At 41.8% G+C, this 19,232-nt stretch overlaps 1 protein-coding gene across 1 annotated transcript in view; it reads right to left on the reverse strand.

The window, feature by feature from the left end:
* SPRED1 (sprouty related EVH1 domain containing 1) overlaps nucleotides 1–19,232 on the reverse strand; it is a 123,598-nt gene that overhangs the window by 54,062 nt on the left and 50,304 nt on the right. The window contains exon 2 of the mRNA XM_048853958.2: nucleotides 5,831–6,005. Coding sequence (XP_048709915.1) covers nucleotides 5,831–6,005 — 175 coding nt within the window. The remainder of the gene's footprint in view (nucleotides 1–5,830; nucleotides 6,006–19,232) is intronic.

A 19,232-nucleotide genomic window follows, 5' to 3' on the forward strand; every position in this document is an offset into this window, starting at 1 on the left:
CAAGCCTGTGTTATGGAACCAATCCTCTGCTTCATACCATTGATTCCTATGGGGAAAGCAGTTCTGACTTACAACATTTCGACTTACTATGCAATTTCGAGGAACGAATTGTGTTGTAAGTCTGAGGACTCCCTGTAATAAAGGAGGAAGTGTGTAATTATGTCTAGGGTATTTTGTGAGACTACTTTACATTCCAAAAGAGATCTATACAAGCTGGGTAAAGTTGTCCAGTTGCAAGCCTCCTTTTCCTCTCCTAAATTAAATCAATATTCTTGTTGCCACCACTTTGACTTCTTTCCTAAACTACTATCATGCTGTTTGTCAATATCATGCAACATTTTAAACATATTATTTAGAGAGACTGCACTGAGTTTCTTAAATTGACCATCACATGCAATTCTGAAGGCTCTACATAGGATCCAGCTAAAGTTTGTTCATCACTAATTTTTAAGTTCTTGAGTAATTAAAAGGATCTTCAAAGTTAAGAATTCAGTTCAGAATAATCGGTAATTGCTTGCTAAATGCTTTCTATTTAGTGAGGTTACTTTAAGATAAGCTTTCCCGTCTACAATTTAATTGGTCAATCCACACTCATAAATAATTCTAATAAACCCTAACAATGTAAATGTTAAAAAAAAAAAATCAATCCAGGCTGCCTGCTAGAAATACTCGCAATTCATACTGATCATATATTTATGCTGTCAATAAATGAGCTTCTTTTCAAGTTAATAGCAAATTACAGACAAGGCAAACACTCTCTAGCCTGCTTTAAATCAGAAGATAAAAAATGAAAATAAGACAACAATTTCATGGGAGTAAAACAGAAGAAGACTAATTTAGGAAGACTGTATATATTCATGAAGGTAAAAAACCACAAACTTCTGAAAATTCTACTTTCCATAGGCCAAGAATTCATATGGGTAGGATGGGAATGATATTGGAAAGGAAGCCATAGTCACTTGTGCCCCAATCCTGCAAAGACTTACACAAATGTTTAAAAACTTTAAGCACAAATAGTCCCACTGAATCTTATAGGATTACTCATATGCTTAAGTCTTTGCAGAGTTATAGCCTTAATAACCAAAACATTACAGGACATACTATGCAAAGCTAAAATAGTTAGTCTTTCCGAGAAATCGTAGAGACAGACTAAATAAATATATATATATTTGCTGTATCCAAAGATTATTTAAAAACAAACTGAAAATATAATTAAGAGGCCGACTTTAAAATTAAAGACTAAATATCGTATTGAAGAGATTCAGGTTTGAAGATCTCAGCTGCAAGAACACATACTGAAACTTTCTTGGAGACACTAATGCCATTCAGTGACCATATAAAGTAAATTTTGAAGTGTATAAAACAATGCTTCTGGAAAATTTAAACTAATTTGCTTTTGAAAAAACCACCATCTTGCATCCTATGCAGCCATCATCATAATTATAGTTATATATAACTATTTCTCAAAATCAGAAGTTGATAAGGATATTCTAATCTATATTAGAAAAAAAAAAAAGGATTTTGTGAAGGATCCCACAATCCCTATGTCACTTGTTCCACTTTGAGTCACAGTGGTCTCTACACGCTCTTTTGTGGAGGAAGACTGAGGCTTTCTCCATTCCTTTGAGTTTAACAGTTGTGGTGTCCAACTTTCTTGACTTAAGGACACAGTTCTGTTTCCTGTCAGAGCACTAGCAAATAACTTGATAGGGACAAGACAACCAAATCTCAACTCTGTTCAGATTTAAAAACAAAACAACACACTTCTTGTCCATTTGAAGAAAAGAGAAGAGAATGGGCCAAGACTTACATGCTTGAACATAGAATCTACGATAAGATCCTTCAAACTAGCAACTACACAAATTTTAGCAACGTAGGAAGGAGATTAATCTAACAGCTCTTAGCATCATCCATTTGTTCCTTGATTCTAAGGGTATGTCTACACTGCAAGTAAGCCTGTGCTTGAGCCTGGGCTGAAGCCTACTCCCCACATCTACACTGTAATTAAACTAACCCAGGACTCGACAGGGCTGGAGGGTCCAAGTTCAACTTAAGCCACTACCCAAGGTCTGAGCCCTGTTGCTTTGCAGTGTTGATGCAGCCCCCTTGACTTGGGCCTGGGAGTCAGCTGGAAGTATCCCACAATTCTATAGGGATACTTCCTCATCCTCTCTATCCCAACAATCTGAAATCCAACCTATTTAAAACAGAATAGGTTTTCCACCTCCGCCCTTTTGCAAAGAGCAGCAGTTCAAGTGAGCATTAACTCATTCTCTTCTGATCACTAATCTGAAAGCTTGCTATCAAAGAGCCTCCTGGTTTTGGAATGGAGAGCAAACTGATCAAGACTTTTGCTTAGTGAGCTGCTTCCTGGTAATGTGCAGGGAGGGCAGTCACGTGTCTCAGTCCCAGGGCTAGAGTGGCCACATTTCCGGGGGCCCTAGGGACTCTGGGATATGGTTACTTTGACTTGGGTCTGTGCATTGCAACATGGACACCAGACCACCAGGTTCAAGCATGGGTTAGAAAAGTCTTAACACAGGGTTAAAATACAACGGAGATGCTCAAGCCCAGGGTCACCTAACGAGGGTCAGCTGACTCAAGCCCCATTAACCTTGGGCTTACATTGCAGTGTAGACATACCTTAAAAGGCTGTCTTACAGTGTGCTACAGTTCCTCTGATTAAATATTGTCTGAGGATGTCCCCACCTACCCTAACTACTAGCTGGATATGGGGTCATTTACTTTATCCTAACAGTTATCCTAAATCACCTAAGGTATCAGATCTTTCTGGTTGAGTCACTAAATTAGCTTTTGATTACCGCAGCTTTCCTTTCCTTTGTCCTCAGGGACAATACAAATGTACAGCTCCCTTCTACTCACTTACCAAACATCTATCCCCATAATTACCTACACAGCAACTCCTTTTCCAAGCTGTATCGGTATCTGTATTTTACAGGAGCTTCTCACATCGTTTGCTCAGACTGCACTGGAAACAAACTTCTTGCCTGCATTCTAGTTATCTTCCTCATTCTACTGGTATTCATTTAAAGAGGCACCTTCCCTAGAACTTAAGTAACGTCTAAGTATAGGTGTAGTCAGGTGTATGTCAGTAGTACAGAAAAAAAATATAGTATTGAAATTGGTGATGGGGGTACATACACACACGCATACATTCAGATCAATCAACTTTTGGTGGATGAGATTCCAGAAAACTAGATAAGGGGTCTGCCCTCCAGGACCAGAGCGTGCTCATGCCAAATGCAAAACCTCACTACCTTCTCAGTGAACCGGATACCAAATAGATCCACATAAGGCAGGAACCAAAAAATTTGGTCCAAACAAAAACACAATACAACTGATTTAATTTCCAACGCCCCACCTCACATCACCTTAGTAAGTCTGTCCATTCGCTACTTTTGAAATGGGCTTAACCAGTTCTAAAGGTTGTGGTTTGATGTTTGAGTAAATAGTAAATTTGCACTTTATTTTCAGTTTGAATACAGAGTAATTAACCACTAAAACAGATTTCCAAGGGATGTGGTGAATCCTCCATAATTTTGTGTACTGAATTCAGTATTAGATGGTTTTCTAAAACACATGCTTTGGTCCAACCACATGATGTTGGGTACATTACAGGAAATTACCTGTGTTATGCAGAAAGTTCAATTATATGATCATAATGATACCATCTGGTCTAAATATCTGTGATCCTACAACATGAAAAACCAGAAAACGAAAAACAAAAAACCCCAAAACCAGTACTGGGTGAATATTTTCTTTTTATATCCCTCCCCCCTAAATTCCTGAACAGGAACTGAAAGACCTCTTTGTGCTCTAGAACCAGAATGAGAGAGAAGGTCAGAGAGGATGTGTCTTGGGACTGCATGAGGAATCTCCCCAATTTAGAAAGCACAGCTTCTGGACATACTACCAGCAAAGGAAGAGAAAAGTTTCAGACCTCCTATGTGAGGAACAAGTTTTGAGATGTCAGGACTTTGGAGGAGAAGCTGTTTCAAATGGTAGCCTCTCTAGCTCATGAAACTGGGAGCAGGGGATAGAAAGGACTGTTCAGGCAGAGTCTATGAAGACTATGGCTGCTTGCAAAGCCAGAGAAAAGGATTCAAAGATTCTTATAGCAAGCTCTCCATTATCTGGTCTGCAAACAACTCTCTGGAGATGCTTCCTGCTCCAGTCACTTCAATGGAGATTTTTTTTGTGTTGAGGGAAGTACTGATTGAGATAAGGAAAAGAGTCATTCCTACAGTCTGAAGATAATTTAACTGACTTGTCCACATGACTATAGTATGGCTGGATTAACTTTGAAAATGGATTTTCCCTTTTGAGTGGATCATTGATTTCATAATCTTTATCAGAGAATCTAAGATTTGGAACAACTGCTCTGATCTTCCTACACATTTTTAAGAGCTTCTTTAGATGAGAGAGCAACGGGCTGAAGGCTCTTTATTTGTTACGGGGGAGTGAATAAGATTCACCAAGTTTGTCAACTTCAATACTGGTACCTTTTCCTTCATGCTGAACTAGTCCAAGGATGATGGGGAAAGTATGCCCTCTTCCACTGATGACTTTGGTGATCCATCAGCTCTTCAGAAGTCAAAACTCACCAAGAAACTCCTTTTAACTGCTTTTCCCTTTTTGGTCAAGTCACCCCCTTTTATTCAATCAAAATAGCATGTTGCAGAGAGGGATCTGGCTGACAGCCTAAGCATGTCACAGGTTGCGTTGTGCAGGGGGAAAAAGAGAGAGTGCTACTTTGATGGAATTTAGCACCGTATTTAAATTTAGAGTTTATGGCGGTCTGGTCAGAGGCCGGTTAGAACTAGGAAAAAAGGTGTGTGAGAAAAAAATCTAAACAACGTGGGATCACTAATACCCTCAGCTTCTGAGCCTGCTGGGTGCTGGACAGTGGGAGGAGGAAGAGGGTCCAAGGCTTTCAACAGGGTTTAGGAACCAACCACCACTTGCCATGGGGATGGTGACAGCATCATAGGACCTCCTTCCTAACAGCTGAGATAAAGGCAGAAAAGTCATCAGTACTGATGGAGGAGCAGGTATTCACATGTGAGAATTAGCAACACAGATCTAAAAAGCAATTCTATCTTTTATCCTAGAAGGAAACTGCACATTTCATGCATGTAAGAGATGAAACTCTTTTAAAGAGTTCATAGTCCTGAAGTTTGGACTGCAGGGGTGTAAAATGCAGCATACACTAGCATGCTGCACTGTAATTCCGCTTGGTGGTTTTCAGGCAATGCAATGTTTTCTAGTATTTATTTTATCAGAGTCCAGACAGGTTATTTTCAAGCAATAACTAAAGAAACTACCTTAGTATAAGTGCAAAATTTGACCCAGAATAAAATGTTTCTAGTACAAGATGGAATTCCTTCTGTACTTTTCTTTTTAAAAATAAACTTCAAGAATATTGCATGCTTGTACTTTTCTACTTTCCAGCATTTTGCTGACTTCACTGATTTTGCCAGCGCACAAACAGAAAAGAGAGGTTAGTTTGAAACTCTATTAGAAAGACAGAGGGGAGAAAAACTAATTGTTTGCCAAAAAGTGTATTTTTGAACTTCTGAAAGGGCAACACTTAATTTTAGAGATACAGGAAGAAAATTTAAAGAATCAAAAAATAAAATACTTGCTCTTTTAGGCATATGAATATTTAGAAAGTGTAAAATCATGCAACAAAGAGTGGAAACAACTATAGCTAAGAAGTTTAATTATTCTGTAGAACAACAACATGTAAGTGTTACTTTTAGGCTCTGTCAAGTTATACATATGTTGTATTCATAATGTGATTTGTTACCGTTTTATCCCTGAGTCGTTCTCCGTGGATAAGAAAATCAGCACAGCTGTTCTCTTCCTGATGAATGACTTTGAAGATCGTAACACAGCTTAGTCCACCTCCTCCAAGTGGTAACCATCCACCACTTGAGTCATCCCGGGTCATCACCACAGCTCGCACTCTTGCATAACTATTACTGAAAGAGATGCAACATGAACAAATTTAGTTTTTCCATAAACACAAAATGGCTGAGCACCTAATCTTATTTGAAATACCAAGACCACCTTAATAAAAAATAAATGGCTGTTAAGTGCTTTCTAGTTCACAACTGAAAAGAGAGCAGATGCTACAATCTGGAAATCTGCCCAATATTAAAACTGACTTTTAACATGCTTTTATTTTAAATCTAACTTTAAAAAATTGTTTTGTATGCCTCTCCTTTTCCTTGGTCACTTTCAATATAATTTCTTGTGGTAAATATCTGGTGATCAGAGACATTAGGAAAGAAATCTTACCAGCCAACATTAGTCTTAGTAAAGACACAAATGGATTTAGAAACCATATATTTAATGGTCTAACTATATCTAGGAAGCATCAGCTTTTGACTGAAGACTAACTATAAAGTGAGTCAGGTTTCCACTATCAGTTGGACAGAAAAGTAAACAAATGAGAAAGGGCTTGATCCTGCTCCCACTGAAATCAGAGTAGGAACAGGCCCTAAGCTAGGAAACCTGTTTTTTTTTTCCAGTTTGCTTTACAAACTATATGTTTTCACCAGTTTCATAGGTTATGTTTATAAGCAATAAGTAAATAAATAATAAAAGTAGCGTGTATACTACAGGGTCCCATGAAAAAAGAAAATATTAACTGACAATAGATATTCCTGCTGATTGAACTATGCAATTGTTATGAACACCTAAAATTACCTCTTGTACTGAAGTGGCATTTTTAAGAGAGTACTAGACTTATTTTAGGACCATTTGCTCCCAACATCATCTTTTCTGTTTGATACATGATGAAATTTACTTACATTTTATATAGCTCTTTCGAAATACTGTAAAGCAGAGAAATGCTAAAAATTTTAATTTAAAAAAGCGTGCTATATTAATTCTTCAAAAGTCTGACAATTTGTTTTGTTTTTTGTTTTTTAAAAAATGGAAATGCTAGTTTATGACCTCCAATTTGCAACTTCTTGTGTTTAAAGGAATTAAAGAGAGCACATGGTTTATCCAGGAACTTGTGTGATTGTCCCATTTGCACAATCATTTATGCACTTTATAAAAAGCAATCCACTATTTTACAAGAAATGAGGACCATTTGTCTGGCTTACACTGGGTTTCAGAAATCAAGTTTGCATAGTTACGCCACCTGAATGATGTTATATGAACTATGAGAACTGAACTAGAAATTTACAAAAAGATATCTGTACAAGAGTACTATTTATAATCAAATGCATCTTTTTGGGATGTGGGAGAATGTTTTATTACACAAACAGTTAAATTTTAACACATTAAGAATTTCTGATATTCCATGCTGATCTTTTCAAACCTTTTAACACACCAAAAGTCATTGTTGGGCTTTCCTGCTTTAACTTGTAATTCAAATAAATAAAATAAGCATTATGATGTAAATATCTAATGATCAAATACATAAAGCTGTGCAAATGGGGCTGTACAAACTGGAAAATGAAACAAAAGTATACAAGATCATTTTAGCTTAGGGGTGACAAATGAAATACAAGTTGTTCACTGAACCTGTGTCTTTCATCGCTAAAAATTGGTAGCTCAAGTAAACATTTGCGGTCTGTGTAATGACACCGATGGGAGCCATTTTAGCACCATCATCAATTAGCAGCCTCTCCTTCACCAGGAACATCCCAAAAAGCATCAAAGAAGCACTGCCATGCACTCACTCATTCTTATATTCCCAGAAGCAGCCAGATGACCAAGTATGAGTCTCAAACTTAATTTTTCACAGTGCAGTATTACTGCGAGTCTAATCATTGGTCTCAGATCTAGATTAAGAGAATTTCAGTTGTAAAGACAAGATCTTAAAGTGTCTGCTTATACATTTAAAATCCATTTGCTTCAGACTTTCCCTGGTCACTGCTCCCCTGGCAGCAATATAAACTGCTCCTTTTGAAGGAAATCAAGGATATTAGGGCTTCCCTGTAAATAAGGGGGAAAAAAGTGCGCAATGCCACAATCTTGTCTGACAAAATATTACATTTCTGCTCTCTTTCCACCAGGCCAACTTCAAAATTTAATGTAAGGAAACTGAAGTTCACAAACCAGCAGAATGCAGTACCTTGAGGGGTTTCAGACTAAAGTTTAGTACTTTCCTTTATATGTTTACAGAAGTACTGCTACTTCCAATGTTACTAATTTGTACTTTTACTATATCCCCAAATACAATTTACAGATACAGAGAACTTCCCTTTGTCCAAAAGCTCTCCAAGTTACAGTAACACCATCTTCACATTTAACCTTATGCTTAATTGTACCATCTAATCAAGTATATTGAACTATGACAACATTCAAACTGTAGACATTTTGATCAACTACTGTGAAATCCATTTATACAACTGATAAAGGCCAATTAGTGCAAGATTCCAATATAAAAATTCCTAACACAAATAAAGATGGTACAGTACATTCACAACCCCTTCATACTAAAATGATGAAAACGTCTCATCCAAACATCAAAGGAATAAACTAGGGCTGTCAAATTATTTTTAAAAATTGTGATTAATCGCAGTTTTAATTGCACAGTTAAACAATAATAGAATACCAATGTAAAATCATTATAAATATTTTTGGATGTTTTTCTACATTTTCAAATATATTGATTTCAATTACGACACAATACAAAGTGTATAGTATTCACTTTACATTTATTTGTATTACAAATATTTACACTGTAATAAAGATAAACAAAAGAAATAGTATTTTTTTCAGTTTACCTCATACAAGTACTGAATTGCAATCACTTTACTGTGAAAGTACATTATGTGGGGAAGGGGGAGAGGGGGCAATTACAGATAGGACCCGGAAAAAGAAAACGAACTTGTCTATCTTAGCGATTGGCTGAACAAGAAGTAGGATTAACTGGATTTGTAGACACTAAAGTTTTACAGCGTTTTATTTTTGAGTACAGATTAAGTAACAAAAACAAATCTATATTTTTAAGTTGCACTGCAACAACCAAAAGATTAATTTTTCAGCATCTTTTGCAAATACAGCAGAGATGACTAACTTTCTGCCATTGGAGTTATTAGTCGCTAAAATCTTTAACACTTCACATGTTCATGTGCCCTAGAACTCAATCTACACTTGGGAATTTTAAGAACAAATTACTACTGCGTGTTACCACTGGCTTCTGTAGACAAGATTCCAAGATCTTTCAGAATTATCACCAAGTCAATTAAACCTGTGACATGACAATTAAACCTTTGACAGTCTTTAAAAAATGGAATAGTGGTAAACAGAACTGGAAGTCTCTACTTAATCTCACAAGAGCTATCACAAACAGCTGAAAAGGGGTAGCAGCTTTACCAAGTCTTTTCTAAAACTCCTTAGTGTGACCTTAGAGTCAAAGATCAGTTTACATCAATTATGAACATATAAATTACACCTACAAGGACTGGATGCCCTAGGTAAGAAAAAAAGAATGCAGTTACCTGAGAGAACACTGAGCTACAGTTTGTGAATTAAATAGAAAAGGTTATCCGAGAGTACAACTATACTCCCTTGGCACTAAATTAAAAGCTACTAGTTTCACAGAGTGGAACAGGTTTCCCTATCAGATCTGTAACCTATCTGCTGTACACACATTAAACTGGAAACAAAATTTGTTTTAATACATCATATCAGAAATTTATAAAAAATGTCTTGAGTTCTGACTGGATAAAAGTTCAATGAAGTCTGACTGCAAAGTAGCATCCTTCATTAGTAGTATAAGATACTTCTGAAATTACATTTGAAACAAAAGATAGGGAGTAACTAGCATGTCAAATATAACTATTAGTGGGGCAACAACAATGCAGATATAAACCCTGAAATCCCAGCCTGATCAAACCTTATAAAAAAAGTTACCTACCTTTTGTAACTGTTGTTCTTAGAGATGTGTTGCTCATGTCCATTCCAAGTAGGTGTGTGTTCTAATCTTAAACACAAAAAAGAAGCTTACAAGAAGTGGAAGATTGGACAAATGACCAGGGATGAGTATAAAAATATTGCTCGAGCATGCACGAGTTTGAAATCAGGAAGGCCAAATCACATCTGGAGTTGCAGCTAGCAAGAGATGTTAAGAATAACAAGAAGGGTTTCTTCAGGTATGTTGGCAGCAAGAAGAAAGTCAAGGAAAGCGTGAGCCCCTTACTGAATGAGGGAGGCAACCTAGTAACAGAGGATGTGGAAAAAGCTAATGTACTCAATACTTTTTTTGCCTCCGTCTTCACGAACAAGGTCAGCTCCCAGACTACTGCACTGGGCAGCACAGCATGGGGAGGAGGTGACCAGCCCTCTGTGGAGAAAGAAGTGGTTTGGGACTATTTAGAAAAGCTGGACGTGCACAAGTCCATAGGGCCGGATGCGTTGCATCCGAGAGTGCTAAAGGAGTTGGCAGATGTGATTGCAGAACCATTGTCCATTATCTTTGAAAACTCATGGCGATCCAGGGAAGTCCCGGATGACTGGAAAAAGGCTAATGTAGTGCCCATCTTTAACAAAGGGAAGAAGGAGGATCCTGGGAACTACAGGCCACTCAGCCTCACCTCAGTCCCCGGAAAAATCATGGAGCAGGTCCTCAAGGAATCAATTCTGAAGCACTTAGAGGAGAGGAAAGTGATCAGGAACAGTCAGCATGGATTCACCAAGGGCAAGTCATGGCTGACGAATCTAATTGCCTTCTATGTTGAGATAACTGGCTCTGTGGATGAAGGGAAAGCAGTGGACGTGTTGTTCCTTGACTTTAGCAAAGCTTTTGACACTGTCTCCCACAGTATTCTTGTCAGCAAGTTGAAGAAGTATGGGCTGGATGAATGCACTATAAGGTGGGTAGAAAGTTGGCTGATTGTTGGGCTCAACGGGTAGTGATCAATAGCTCCATGTCTAGTTGGCAGCCAGTATCAAGCGGAGTGCCCCAAGGGTCGGTCCTGGGGCCGGTTTTGTTCAATATCTTCATTAATGATCTGGAGGATGGTGTGGATTGCACCCTCAGCAAGTCTGCAGATGACATTAAACTGGGAGGAGAGGTAGATACGCTGGAGGGTAGGGAAAGGATACAGAGGGACCTAGACAAATTAGAGGATTGGGCCAAAAGAAATCTGATGAGGTTCAATAAGGACAAGTACAGAGTCCTGCACTTCAGACGGAAGAATCTCATGCACCCCTACACACTAGGGACTAAATGGCTAGGCAGCAGTTCTGCAGAAAAGGACCTAGGGGTTACAGTGGACGAGAAGTTGGATATGAGTCAACAGTGTGCCCTTGTTACCAAGAAGGCCAATGGCATTTTGGGATGTATAAGTAGGGGCATTGCCAGCAGATCGAGGGACGTGATCATTCCTCTCTATTTGACATTGGTGAGGCCTCATCTGGAGTCCTGTACCCAGTTTTGGGCCCCACACTACAAGAAGGATGTGGAAAAATTGGAGAGAGTCCAGCAGAGGGCAACAAAAATGATTAGTGGACTGGAACACATGATTATGAGGAGAGGCTGAGGGAACTGGGATTGTTTAGTCTACGGAAGAGAAGAATGAGGGGGGATTTGATAGCAGCTTTCAACTACCTGAAGGGTGGTTCCAAAGAGGATGGATCAAGACTGTTCTCAGTGGTAGCGGATGACAGGACAAGGAGTAATGGTCTCAAGTTGCAATGGGGGAGGTTTAGGTTGGATATTAGAAAAAAACTTTTTCACTAGGAGGGTGGTGAAACACTGGAATGCGTTACCTAGGGAGGTGGTGGAATCTCCTTCCTTAGAAGTTAAGGTCAGGCTTGACAAACCCCTGTCTGGGATGATTTAATTGGGGATCGGTCCTGCTTTGAGCAGGGGGTTGGACTAGATGATCTCCTGAGGTCCCTTCCAACCCTGATATTCTATGATTCTATGCTACGTGCATGATCGTCGGAAGGTTTTTCCCTAGCGGTAACGGTTGGATCGGCTGTGGGGCCCGTGGAGTGGCGCCTTCATGGCCAGGTATATATGACCCACTCTTCCATCTCCCTTATGTCAGAGTATCCGGCAAGAAGGAACTGATGGGTCTTAAAATGGAGAAGAGCAACACATGTCAAAACAACAGTTATGAAAGGTAGGGAACCATTTTTAATTCTTTGAGTGATTGCTCATGTCAATTCCAAGTAGGTGACTCCCAAGCAGTCCCAAGGGAGTCGGAGTTCACAGAATTGCAGATTGTAGCACAGCTCCACCAAATGCAGCATTGTCTCTAGCCTGCTGCATGATGGTGTAGTGCGACAAAGGTATGACGAGACGACCATGTTGCTTCCCTGCAGATGTCCTGAATGGGGCCCTGCACCAGAAAGGCTGCAGATGAAGCTTGAGTTTTCATGGAGTGCTCCATCAATGCTGGGGCTGGTATCTTTGCCAGGTTGTAGCACATCTTGATACAGGAAGTAATCCAAAAAGAGATTCGTTGAGGAATGAGACCGGCAGTCCTTTCATTCTCTCAGCAATGGTGAAGAAGAGTTGTGTTGACTTCCTGAACGGCTTTGTCCACTCAACGTAAAAAGCCAACGCCTGTCTAACGTTCAGGGAATGGAGCCTGCATTCCCTGTCATTAACATGTGACTTTGGGAAGAACGCTGGTAAAAAGTTGTTAGAGGTTCGAAAAGGGGCATCATGAGCCTTGAGAAGACCAGGTTAAGGACACAAGGGGAACCAGTTGCCACACCTGGGGGTACAGTCTGTCTAGCCCTTTAAGGAAGCATCCAACCACGGGGTTAGCGAATTCCAACTGCCCACTGTGTGTGGGTGGAAGGGGGTAATAGCTGCCAGGTGCACCTGGATTGATGAGACTGCCAGCCCATGCTGCTTTAAGTAGAGTAAGTAGTCCAGTATAAAGGGGATTGAGGACTGCAGAGGAAGGGTGCCCTTCTGTGCAGACCAAATAGAGAACCTTTTCCATTTGGCTAGATAAGTGACTTTCTACTGCCAAGAAGAACTTCCCTAACTGAATCAGAGCACTGGAGCTCTAATGGGTTTAGCCATGGATTTTCCATGTGGTGAGGTGGAGAGACTGCAGGTTGGGGTGCAGAAGGCAGCCGTGGTCCTGCGTGATAAGGTCTGAAAACAGGGGCAATGTCATGGGTGTGTCCACCAAGAGGTTCAACGCCGGCACTATGAGAATCAGCAAAGCCTTGTCCTGCCGGACCTCGTGGATTAGAGGCAACAGCAGGCATGCATACAGCAGGTGCCCCGTCCATGAGAGGATAAAGGCGTACATGATTGAGCCAGGGCTGTGATTCAGGAAAGAGCAGAACTTCTGGCACTTCCTGTTGCTTCGTGTCATGAGATCCCTACCTCAAGGAGATACTGCGGACGATGTCCTGTTGGAAAGGTTTGGAAAAATGTACTCCCACACAGACTGACTGTGAATCGAGCCACCACAGGAGGGACTCGAGAGCCCGAGGAGAAAGCATGACCAGACTGTCCTGATGGTCCCGGTTTGATCTGTACGCTTAGGCCAGGCACGCCTGGAGGGGATGGAGCTGCAGCCTTGCATGCTGCACCACATAAGTGCACAGTGCCATATGCCCGAGTAATTTTAGGCAGTTTCTAGATATCGTGGTGGGGAACCAGTGGAGACCTTTTATGATGGCGCTCATGGCAAGAAAACGAAACTCGGGCAGGAATGCCCTGGCCTGGGTGGAATCCAGGAGGGCCTCAATGAATTCTATTGTTTGAGTGGGAGCCAGAGTCGAATTTGCCATGTTGAAGAACATTGTATGTACCAGGTTCACATGTTCCTCCACCTGGGCTTGAGACGGACCCTTGATGAGCCAGTTGTCTAGATACGGGAAGACTTGCACCTGACACTTTTGAAGGAAGGCTGCCACGACCGCCATGCACTTGGTAAACACCTGAGGAACTGATGATAGGGGAGGACTATAAATTGATAATGCATGCTGCTGACCACAAACAGGAATTGTCTGTGGGAAGGGATTATGTAGATGTGGAAGTACATGGAAGTCCCTCAAGTTGAGGACAGTGTACCAATACCCAGATCCAGAGAGGGAATGATGAAGGCCAGGGAGACCATGCGGAACTTCAGTTTTTTCCATGAATTTGTTGAGGTTTCACAGGTCTAAAATGGGCCTGAGCCTGCCTTTGGCCTTGGGGACTAAGTAGTAGTGGGAGTAGAATCCCCTGCCCCTAAAATCCAGAGGAACCTGTTTTACCACCCCCAGCTGTAGGAGCGTTTGCACCTCCTGCACTAGAAGTTGCTCGGGAGAAGTGTCCCTGAAGAGGGACAGGGAAGGTGGGCGGGTGGGAAGAGAATATTGCAATTCTACTGTGCTCAGGACCCAAACAAACGATCTGAGGTTATTTGAGCCCAGGTACAGTAGAAATGAGATAGATGGCTCACAAGGGAGGGGAAGGATCCGGGTATTGAACTGGCACTCTGTCCTCGGGCACACCTTCAAAAGTTTGGCTTTGAGCCTGAGGTCTGCTTAACTGAGCCCTTCCCTTGGCCGGAGGAGGACTGAGATAAGTGCCTTCTTCTGCCCCACTTCCTACTGTAGTCCTGTATAGGAGGGACAGGGTAAAATCGTTGGGTGGTCTGGGGCTTAAATGCCTTTCTTTGTGGGGCTGGTGCGTGCAGCCCCAAAGACTTGAGGGTCACTCGCAATTCCTTAAGGCTATGCAGCCTTGAGTCTGTCTGTCTGTTCAGCAAAGAGGCTGGAGCAGTCGAAGTGCAGGTCCTGAATTGTGTTCTGGACCTCATGCGGGAGCCCCGAGACCAAGAGCTGCATCTCATAGTTATGACCGTGCCCATAGTGCAGGTGGCTGAGTCAGCTCAGTCCAGGGTTGCCTGAAGAGAGATCCTGACGACCTCCTTTCCCTCCTCCAGAACTGCTCCCAACTCCAAGCGGCAGTCAGCTGGGAGCAATTCTTGGAATCTGGCCAGAGAGCTCCAGGAATGATAAGCATAGAGGCTCAGGACTGCTTGCTGATCCACTGTGTGAAGCTGGACTCGCCCCGATGGAGTAGACTTTCCAACTGAAGAGGTCCAGCTTCTTAGCATCCTTGGATTTGGGGGTAGGCCCCAGTTGCCCCTGGAGCTCTTTGTGGTTCGTCACCTCCAACACCAGGGTCCCCAGAGGTGCTCATATCCCTTAGAAGGCACAAAGTATTCGCGTTCTGCACCCTTGGCTGTCGGCGGGATAGAGGCGGGTGTGTGCCACAGTGCCTTGGTGGTATTCTGTATGGTTTTGATGAGGGGCAGAGCCACCCTCGAGGGCCCTTCAGGGCCAGTATATCTACCATGGGATCTGTATCCTCAGAGACCTCCTCTGCATTCAAGTTCAGGTTCTGGGCCACCCTCCCGAGCAGGTCTTGATGGGCCCTGGTGTCCATAGCAGACAGAGTGGTGGAGGTCCCTGCTATCACCAGGGAGGCTCCCAGGCTACAGATGTAGCTGATGGAGGGATTAGTGCCTCCGACTCCACTGACAGGGACCTGGAACCCGGACTCTGGACTTGGGTGTCCGGAAGGGCCACTGTGTCGGTCCCTGCCACTGCGGAGGCCAGGATATTACAGGCACTGGCTGCCCTTCATTTTGCCTAGGGAAGTGCCAGGAATGGTGCCGGCTCTGCCTGGAAGCCTAGGAGTCCACCTTCGCCTCCAAGGAGAAGTCCGAATCTGACCAGGGCATTGCAGATGGAGACTGTGCCGGGGATCGGTGCTGTGGTGAATGCAATCGGCACTGCATCATAATGGGCTTGCCCCTATTCCAGATCAGCATTGGTGCCAACGATGTTGCTGGTGCACCTGCTGGTGGAGAGAGGAACTGCGCCATCGTGGCAATCAACTCCCTGGCCACCTCGAATGTAACCGGCATGGAGGGAGCATCCAAGTCCTCCTCCAAATCTTCCTGCACCAGGGAGTCCACTGTGGCTGGACTCAACGGACCTCCCCCGAGAGGCCAGAGTCAACAGCGCCAGTCTAGGTGGACCCGACTGGGGATGCACCCACCTGGCACCCGCCTGCTCTGCTGCCAGCAGGGGAGAGCCCCGTCAGCTCTTTTTTTCTTGTGCGGCACCAGCGACTATGACCAGTGCCTCGCACTAGACCTGGTCCTTGGTGCCAAGGAATGGCGGTGCCATAGCCCTTTGGATGAGTCCTTCCTCGGTGCCGGGGCTTCCCATACTGAGTCCGGTGCGCTGCACACTGAAGCACCTGGCGCCAGTTCAGCTGGGATTATAAACCACTGGAATATACTACTAAACATTAACAGAGTTCTTCCTTCTTCCATCAGCATTGCAAAAGTTTAAGAACCTACTCCCATGCAATTTCAGGGAAAGAAAAACACACCACCTTTCAGTTTTTACAGTATTCCACTTTTGAAACTACCAGTGCCAATATTCTATTCTCACATTCAGCGTTGCTATGCTTTTATTTAACCTCATACAACTGTATATAAATTGGAAATGTAACTCAAAGAAATAGTGATCGCATCTGAAGTCACACTGTGAACCTATGGGTAGAGCAACTACCCTGTGCATATTATTAGAACTCATGCAAAATATTTTTCAGCATTTTAAAACTATAAAGTCACCTCCAAAAATTGGATCCACAACTGGAATTACTAACTGTAATGCATGTGACACTGGCTACCATCTAGGATTTCATTTATTTTTTTAGATAGGTAAATACTTCCCCCTAATTTGTTTCAACATTGCTAAAATTTCTATTTGTAAGTATGTAACTAAAATGTCTTAACAAAATTAACTTTTTGTAAATATAGCTAACATAGTACAAGATGAATTCCCATAAATCCATGGTCAGTATATTATGGCAAAGATAGTTGTTATCTTGGCTAAGCAATCAATTTGTCAGGGAAAAGTCAATTTGTGCAATGGAGTGTCTAACAGATTGATGCATTTTCACAATGTTGGAAGAGGGGAGAAAAGAAACTTAAATTATAAAAGTCTATGTTCCAACTACAGGACCACTATACTATACTATAAAAGGACACTATACTATAACAAAAACCCCTCCGCCATGCTCTACGTTGGCAGCTCAGAGTGAGCTCTTCCTGGATCCACACTCCCTACCTCAGGTTGGTGCTTTGTAAGCCTATTTTAAGTTTTTTGTTTGTTTTTTTTGTTGGGGGAGAGGGCAATATAAAATGCTTTTGTTTGCTCTTTGGGAGAGATTGCAAGAGCTATTCTTCTGCCACTTACAGTATCTGATATCCAAACAGGAGAGCACTTTATGCTTGCAAAGAGACAGGGCACGGGAGCCTTTATGTATATATAATTAGAAACAAGATAAAAATGTGTGATTACATAAAAGGTATCGTACTAAACACCAAAATAAAGTCAGACAAATCTACCGTTTAGGTTAGGTGAATATCTGTACTTATAACAGGGTGCTAGTCCTTTGGGCACCTGTGTGGAATGGGATGTTCGCTTTAGGTATGTAGCCCTTTGAAAATGGCGTTTTGGGAGTAGCAGCCTCCAGATGGAGGACATGACTAAATCCTAAGAGAGATGCCGCTTATACCAGCAAATAGACTGTCAGAATAGCTGTATCTTCCCAAAGGCTTTTGCTGGCCCTAGCTATGTTGGTTACTGATGTGATTTCCTATTTCCCTCTCTCCCCCGCCCCGGATACACATTCCTAACTGACAAAGCTATGCTGGCAAAATTTTTAAGTGTAAACATAGCCTGAGAAGAGTCATGTGACTGCAGGATGAAAGCAAGACCACTGCTATAGAAGAGGCAGCCTACTCTCAAGTAAGGGAGAGACCAGAGTCTTGGCAAGACCTGGAGAAGTGGGGCTCTGGACAGCAACCACGCCTAGGAAATGGACAGCCAGACCAGATCCAAGAATTCTTAGAGGGAGTACAGAAGGAAACCCAAGGAAGGGTAAGAATAAAGGGCCTAAGAGGAAGGCCAGGTGATAAGAAAAGGAAATACCTCCAAATGCTGCTGATGGACAAGGCTGAAATGGATGACTACTTCATTATTTAGGGTCTTGGGGTTGGAGAGCCCCACACCTTGGGGCAGAAATGACTCAGACACTGTTTTCATCTTGCAAAGCCAGGAGAACTGTTTATTGTATTGTGACTTAATAAATCAATCAGACACCAAGAAAGGAGATTTTACTCCAGAACGCATTGAGAGAGAGTTCTGAGGCATGAATGACTACTTATTCCATTCCCAGAACCCAGACAGTGTAATATACTTATGTTTTCTTGAATTTTATTAATAATGATTCCTTGAAAGCCAACTGAGCAAGATCACTAGACCTAGGTTTTCCTTATTTAAAAATGTAGATTTAATATTATGACCATAAAAATGCTTTAGTGCTCTTCTGCTCCCAACCTCCCACTTGACATATTAGAAGCCCTCACAGTATGCCCTACAACAAAACACTGTTAGGTCCATAATAAATGGACAATTGGTAAGAAACTGATCTGAATTCAAGAGATGATTATAGAAAGCAACTAGGCATTTAAGAAACATGAAAAATATTTTTACAGTGTCCTTTTAGTAAACACTATTCCTTATTCAGGTGTGTGAGCGAGAGAGAGAAGGAAGATGGTTTTAACAGTTATCATTACTTTTCCCCCACAAGGTGTGTTTAAAATGGTAACCATTCAGAAGGTTTAATCACTAGAACATACTCAGAAGCCACCTCCAGCAAGAGAGTAAAAAAACCCAAAACGAATAAAATAAAAGCTAAAGCTCCTCATTTAGGACACAGTAGTAACTACAAGGGCAAAATGTACTACAAAGCCAAGTATTTATGTTTGAAGCAGAGAGTCTTTTTCTGTTCATTATGCTTCTAATGTCCTCTGAGAATTTGTTCACTCTCCTGTGCCCAATTCAAAGCCTTCCTAAAACCCACTTCGCATTATGAAGCCTGGAAGTAGAGGAGAATGTACGTAACCAGTAATCCCAACTCTCAAAATTTTATTGCTGCTCCACCAACTTTTGGGTGTTTTTTTTAACCTCACGAAAAGACGAAAGGCTGCCAACTCACAAATTTTTCATTCTTCAAACTAGCCACCATCTTCCATTACTATCAATGGGGCTAAAGCCAGCACTATGGCCACCATTTCTCTACAGTCTATCTGCATACGGAAGTGATGTTGTCCTTAATAAAACTGACTGCCACCTCCCACTGTTTTCAATGAGATTGAAGCCATGCCCACAGGCAAAATGATTCCACT

This window comes from Caretta caretta, chromosome 6, assembly GCF_965140235.1.
Source record: "Caretta caretta isolate rCarCar2 chromosome 6, rCarCar1.hap1, whole genome shotgun sequence".
NCBI classification, from domain to species: domain Eukaryota; kingdom Metazoa; phylum Chordata; order Testudines; family Cheloniidae; genus Caretta; species Caretta caretta.